Source organism: Pollachius pollachius (genome assembly GCF_949987615.1).
Source record: "Pollachius pollachius genome assembly, chromosome: 5".
NCBI classification, from domain to species: domain Eukaryota; kingdom Metazoa; phylum Chordata; class Actinopteri; order Gadiformes; family Gadidae; genus Pollachius; species Pollachius pollachius.
Genome location: NC_136938.1, coordinates 23,935,979 through 23,943,478, shown reverse-complemented (window position 1 = coordinate 23,943,478; position 7,500 = coordinate 23,935,979). Strand labels below are relative to the sequence as shown.

Genomic DNA, 7,500 nt, shown 5'->3' with positions numbered 1-7,500 from the left:
TTCTCTTGCAGAGTGCGGGGGTTGAAGACATGGGATTTTTGCCGCCTGGGAGGGCAATGATATTTTCAAAGCGCTTTGATAAAATTTGGCCCGACTTGCGTCGTGTGGTGGGGGGCGGGGGCTGAGACTGAAATTGGCGAAAATGGCGGCAACAGCCGAATGGGATGAAACAAATTGCCTCTTTTCATCGTAACGGGTGAGATATCTGAATTCTGAATGATCCCAATTAGGCATAAACCCATGATTCGGTTTCTTATCATTTCAAGTGAAAACATTTGAAATGATAAACAGCTGCTACTATCAACCAAAGCGGCTACATAGTACATTTCGTCTAAAACAATCCTTGAAATGGCCACCTAATTCAAAACGACTGCACCGTTCTTCAGAAAGGGGTCCATTATTCCAGCATCTATCATCCAAAACTACCTTGTGGATCTCAGTCCCGTCTACGTGAGCCAACGTGCTCCCGCGGGATTTGGCACGTTTTGGTGGCGATAACCGGAGAGTAGAGACTTCCTGTGTGTTGTACCCCCTCTTGCTCCACAGTCGTCTAGTGTGGACCACAGACCCGACGGCAAGGCAAGACCGATCGTCATGTTCAGACGTGTAGCCCTTTCCTCCTATACCTAGACAACCTGCAGACAAACACACACCCACACAACCTCCCTTCTCACCCCCTTGACTCCCGCCGTGTGTATCTGGCACTACATGACACATCCTTAATTTAGGATTATCTCTTATTACCTGCCGTCATCTGGAGGGTGTGCGTGTGTGTGTTCCTGGGGAGGAGAGAGAGGGGTGACACGGTGAAAGGAGCTCTATTGTTTAAAAGCGGAGCAGCGCCCATGTCGCCTGTCAGTTCATATCCTGTCCTGCACGGTCTAAGGTGGGGGACAGCAAGACCCCACGCACAAGAGAGGGGGTTTGTTTGCAGGGTTGGCCTGTTTCCCAGCATGTTGTCTCTCTCGCTCTCTCTCTCTCTCTGTCCGTCTGTCTGTCTCACTGTCTGTCAATCTTTCTATCTCTCTCTCTGTACTTCTCTCTCTCTGTACTTGGTGTACGTGGTGTTAGGCCGCGGAGTCATGAAGTAGGTCTCCGAGGTCGCAATCAGTACAAGAGCAGGTGGCAACTTCCGGTGGTGTGTGCGTGTGTGTATGTGTGCATGGGTGTGTTTGTGTGTGTCAGAGTGTGCACACTCACACACATGTCTTCATGTAAGCCGACTGAGCTAAGGTTATATTCATTCATCTGCAACATGTCTCGTTATTGGCTGTCTCTCAGAGCTGGAGATAGTAGGATATTTAATACCCCCCCCCCCCCATCCCAGATGATTTCATCTCTCCCCTATATAGAATGTCTTATAACAAGGCCAGGGCACACACAATCGCCACCATTGTGTAGGCTACACATTGCAGTTTTGTACTCGTTTCTGCTTCTGATTTATTAGACGTGTGGACTGGTGTTTGACAGATGGTATTTCAGATTAACTTCAAACAGCCCTTTAGATTAATCCTGATCTGTTGAGTGCGTCTCTACCTGTTCTGAGCACAGGGGGAGATTGAGTCTCTCAAGGACCCAAGGCATCAAGGCATAGCCCGCTTTGTACGAGGATTCGGTCTGAATGTTCCTGTAAGGAACACTGAAGTATGGATAGGGGATTGCAATGGAAAATATGCCAGCATGCTTTGTGGAGCGTGATGAGGAATGAATGATTAAGAAGCTACTGCTAGATGTAAACATAGGTTGGGTTAGGGTGGGAGGTTGGCGTGCGCGAGGTGAACTACTAGTTTGTATTTGATTCAAAACAGAAGCTTCTGAAATTCCACACTTTTGTTTGGCCCGAACTGAAGTGTATGTTGAATGCTGTATTTTAATTAATCTGCAATATTAAAAATGTTGTGAGCACCAAGTCCATTTAATCCGGTCGCGCTGAAACGCTTGGGAAATGCAAGCCTTCAATGCAAGTATTCAAGGGCATTCACTTCAAGGTACATTCATACATGCCGTGTGATACATTCAAGCATGGTTCCGCCTGTTTGAATCAGAATAATGATTGCTTGAGTACTGGGGCGGCGCTGAACTCACATGCTCTTAAAGGTCTTAAAGGATACCTGATGTTTAATGAGAGACATGCTGAATCAAATCGTGTTCATGGGAAACACTTTACAATAATGGTACAATAATTAACCATTAATTAACATTTGTTAATGCAGTAATAAGCATTAACGAACTATGAACTATTAACTAACATGAATGCTTGATTGACCTCTGCATGTTGACCACTGCACGTGATAAACAGTATATATAGTTAAAAGTATAATATAATATTACATTAAATAAAGGTATGTTGTGATTTATAGATGGTTTCGTCTGTGTGGCTTTAGGTGTGCACATGATTCACTTCATGGTAGTGTGAAGTTTCTCTACAGCTGTGTTCTACTTTAGGAAGAGTGGTGGCCAGGCTCTCTCTCTCTCGCTCTCTCTCAATAACTCAATAACCCTAGCCCTATTATCATCTCTCACTCCATCTTTCTCTCTCTCTCTCTCTCTCTCTCTCTCTCTCTCTCTCCCACTCTTTTGATGCTCCATTCTGTCTCTGCCTGCAGCAGCTCCACAAATCGATACCCCCTCTGCGGGCTCCGTACCAAGAGGGCGTCAGATACAGTGAAAACACCCGCTAGACTCTGGCCAATTAGCTCTCAGATTCCAGTGCAGCTTGCCATGTTAGCTGCCTGCATGTCTGCATGGCTGTCACTAGTAATTAGAACAGGAGAGAGAGAGAGAGAGAGAGAGAGAGAGAGAGAGAGAGAGAGAGAGACAAGACAGTCACATAACTGTCTTGGGCAGGGCGATATGGAAGAATTCCCTCAATTGCACATCATGGGAATCCAGAAGTTCATGAAACGATGGTCATTTGAGGTCAGGATTTTGAAGGTCACTATCTGATCTTTCACGGGTGACAGATTCCCCACTTGAAGCCGTCCTGAGTATGTCATCGTTTCGTTGTTCTGTCTTTGATTTCAGTGTCGTAACGTAACGCTGATGATTCTGATTACACTTGAAGTAAATGTTTTCAGAACAAGCAGTACAAAGATATTCCCCTGCAAATTTTTTTTGACACATGAACACCGGTAGATGACCCTTCAACGCTACGTCATCCAATCACAAATGAAGCTACGCTATCTTAACTCCCGCCCCCCCCCCGCCCTCCACCAAGGCCAGTTGCCTGGACTACAAGGGACACACAGCTCAAAAGGCAGAGCGTGATGCAGAGTATTTGACCGCATTTAGCTCTGAACCAAGTCACTGTTTAAATCTTGAAGGACACCAAGCTAAACCAAGGGCTTGTGTGTGTGTGTGTGTGTGTGTGTGTGGGTGTATTTGCAAGTGTGTGTGTCAGTGTGTATGTGTATGTCAGTGTTTGCATGTGTGTGTGTATTTGAGTGTGTGTGTCTGTATAATTAAGTCTGTCTGTGTGTGCGTGTGAGTGTACTTCAGCATGTATGTGTATTTCCGTGTGTGTGTGTGTGTGCATTTGCGAATGTGTGTGTCTGCGTATGTACGTTTGCGTGTGTGTGTGTATTTTGAGTGTGTGTGTGTCTGTATAACTAAGTCTGTGTGTGTGTATGTGTGTCTATTTCACTGTGTGGGTGAATATTTCAATGTGTGTGTGTGTGTGTGTGTGTGTGTGTGTGTGTGTGAGGCCCAATCCCCTGGAGTTCAAAGGCAGTCCTTACTTAAATCCGTCCTGACCTCCCACATGGCCGCGGTGCTCACCAGACCGGCCGCTTTGAAGGCGGGACCTCGTCCTCTTCAAATACAGTTTCCTCTGTATGGTTCCCACCGCTCCGCCAAAGCAAACACCCCAGTGTTCTCACACGCTGTCCTCTTAATGACCATCTAAACCTCGCGGCAGGGTCCGACTTCTCTCCGTCGTGCCAATAGCTCCCACTCACTCACCGGGGGATCCCACCGCAAATCCGTCTCAAACTGGGACAGAGAGAGAGGTACACTGCGCATCCCCCCGTCCCCTTTGTGAGTCTCGTGAAAAAGAGGATAAAACCCTCAACGTGCTTCACTCAGCGACAGGCCCCCAGCGTTCGCCACGGCGCTTAACGACGAACCACATCCCGATCCGCCCTGCGTTGCATAATGTGATATATTTCGGGAATATGCGGTGCCAAATTCCGCCGTGTTGCACTGGAGAATCGACGGCACCGCTCCTGTGTTCTCCCCCTGCGTTCCTATCTCCCGCTCCAGCTCCGCATCCTTGTGGACAGTGTGGTGAAAGGCGACCGTTAATTTGTCTAATCTTATCTCCCCCTCAAGTCATATTTCTTGTGCAGCCGAACAGATCCTGGGCTCCGGTTCAGCCGCTTGAGGGACCGCGCTGCGTGTGCGATCGTTAACTGTGTTCTCCTCCCGAAACAGCTATACTACACTACACTACACTACACTATACTACACTACTATATACTACACTACACTATACTACGCCACACTACACTACACCACACTATACTGTACTACACTACACTATACTACACCATACTACACTACACTATACTATACTACACTACACTATACTATGCTACACTACACTATACTACACTATATTACACTACACTATACCACGCTACACTACACTACACTATAATACACTACTCTATACTACAGTAGACTACTCTATACTACACTACACTCTACTACACTACACTATACTACACTACTCTATACTACACTATACTACACTACACTATACTACGCTACACTATACTACACTACACTATACTATACCACAATATACTACACTACACTTTACTGTACTACACTACACCACCCTATACTACACCATACTATACTGCACTACACTATTCTAAACTACAATATACTACACTACACTAGGGCTGCTCGATAATGGTAAAAAAATAAATAATAAGTTTGAAAACGAAAAGTTCAGCATGTCTCTCCGTTCTGCTCTTTCTATAAAACCTAAAAAAAAAATTAAAAAAAAATTGAATATGTTAATTCTGTGATTGTTTGACGCTAAAATTGAAATAGCAATCAAAATTCGATTAATCGCCCAGCCCTACACTACACTATACTACACTAAACTATACTGTACTGTACTTTACTATACTCCAAACTGCAGTATACTGTACTATATACTAAACTATACTCTATACTCCTCCATGCTGCACTATATACTCTACTGTCGTATATACTTTAACTATACTCTATGTGCTCTCTCTGTGCTATAGTACGTTAAACTGCTCTACAATGTACAAAACACTACACTATTACACTTTACTAAACTGTATTATACTGTACTTTACTACACTACACTACTTGACTATACTGCACTAATCTAGTATAAACTACTCTACAATGCTATACCATTCTATGCTGATGCGCACTGTGCGTGACCATGGATTTGAACTATAATCGTTCTGTGAAGGCTGAAGATGTTGAATACACACACACACACAAGCCCACATGCACGCGGACATGCACACGCATACACATTCACATTACCACAACACCCCCACAGGCTTTCTGCCTCCACAGTCAAAGCTGGACTCCACTCGGGGGCCAGAGCACAGCGCAGCAGAGAAAGGCCATCAAAGTGTTCTGTGACAGTGGGGACAAAGAGCGCCTCGCTTTCCCATCAGGGGTAGGCAGTGGGACTAAAGGGGTCTGTCTGGTCCTCCCCGGGACCCGGCCCAGTCACAGCTTGCCCTCGACGACCCCATGGCAACCACTTAATGCTACCAAACCGAAAATGCCATGTTTGTGCCAACCAGATATGTGTGTCTGTGCACGTGTATGTGTGTGATGTGAGATGGTAATGTTTTTACGTTGATCTAGCATTCTTTTTTTTTTTGTTAACGGTATGTTGTATGTTGTTGTTGATGTTGCTGTTTTTGCACTAATGTGAAAGCAGGCATTTTAAACTTGGTGAATTGAGATCCTCCTGTTCTTGTTGCTCTTTCAGGACAGACTTCTGCGTTCACAAGGATGAGCCCTGCGACACAGTCGGTGAGTTGCACATTCTCCTTTTCTGTCCTTCTCTATGGGCTGCAGCCGTCAGTCACAAGGCTACAGCCTGACCTCAGCCTGCTGAATGTTGTAAACCTGTCATGCACTTATTCACACACTCCATGTTTGCGAGTATTCAGTGTTTCAGAGACAATTGGGCCAACAGAACAACAACACATGCATGGACATTAGCTCTGACTTTGTGTACCATGACCTATACCAAGAATCCACGTCTGAATTCATAACTTGTTTTTTAAGATTTAAAGTTGTTCTGATAATTCGTTCTTTACAGAAACATGATTCATACTTTGACGACCTCCAACTAAGTTGCTAAAGGAAAATAATTTCAGTTCCACTTCACTCCCTCCTAGCCCCGTTACTAGAGCAATCAGTCACCTAGTCACCCCGTGTTGTCTCTAGGAATGGGTCCCATCCTGCAACGCACGGCAAGGGCCTTGTGTGTGAGCCAATCAGAATCAGCAACCACGTGAATATCCCATGGTGCACCAGTCCACCACACTGTGGTACTCAGCAGCCTAAGTGCTGTCAAAGGAGTGTTTGCTCTGTGTTTGTTAGTCTTAACTGAACGCTTAAAGGCTCCTGGCTCTGAGTGATGCCGTCCTCTGAGAGCAGCTTCAGACACACCCTGGCCTGTGGAAAAAAAAAAACCCGTCTTGGCGGCCATCGCCACGGTAACGGCATCTCTGCGCTGAGCTCGTTGGAGGCTGCGCTGAGAAATGACCAGAAGGCGCAGTGTTATTTCAAGTCCAAGTCTAAATAGGTTCTGCTCTTGCTTCTTTACGCATGTACGGTTTTAATGTACCAGAAAACAAAACATTCCGTGGGTGCTGCTTCATACGAGGCCAATCCATCACGTTCATCCCATAACAACGGCCAGAAGAGGAATAACAGAGACAGACTTTTACAAAGCGTTACTGTTTTCTCTGCCTCCGGCTCTGGGTGGGGGTAAGACAGAGAGTTTCTGCCTTAGTGTCTCCTTACAAAAGCATTATCTGCAGTTTAAAACTGGTGCGGCGCTCTTGTGCGCCCAACATAAATAACCGCTAAATGACCAATGTCTGTACAGAGATCAAGGTCATTTGTTTTAATGTATTCTCATGTGGACCTGCCGGGTCTATCTCTGTATCTCTGCTGTTTCTGCTCTGCTCTGCTGTGGGCCGGGTTGGGCTTTCAATGTCCTCACATCATCCTTTGGTATGATGCTGCCCTGCCAAACGGCCAGAGCCGTCACCCTGTCCAACATGGTCCTGGGAACCGGTGTTATGTAACGAACAACGACTTCCTGGCTGTTTTTAACAGAACGTGGAACTGCGGATTTCACCCCAGCTTCGCCTCTGTAGGCAGACATAAGTTGCCGGGATGCAAACACAAACACGCGCACACGCAGCAGGCAGGCAAACGCACACACACAAACACAAACATTACATTTTGATACTTTTG

At 45.8% G+C, this 7,500-nt stretch overlaps 1 protein-coding gene across 1 annotated transcript in view; it reads left to right on the top strand.

Annotated features, from left to right (window-relative positions):
- Positions 1–7,500, top strand: part of adamts17 (ADAM metallopeptidase with thrombospondin type 1 motif, 17) — a gene marked incomplete at both ends in the record, with an annotated part of 69,266 nt that overhangs the window by 12,204 nt on the left and 49,562 nt on the right. The window contains one exon of the mRNA XM_079737011.1: positions 5,996–6,039. Coding sequence (XP_079593137.1) covers positions 5,996–6,039 — 44 coding nt within the window. The remainder of the gene's footprint in view (positions 1–5,995; positions 6,040–7,500) is intronic.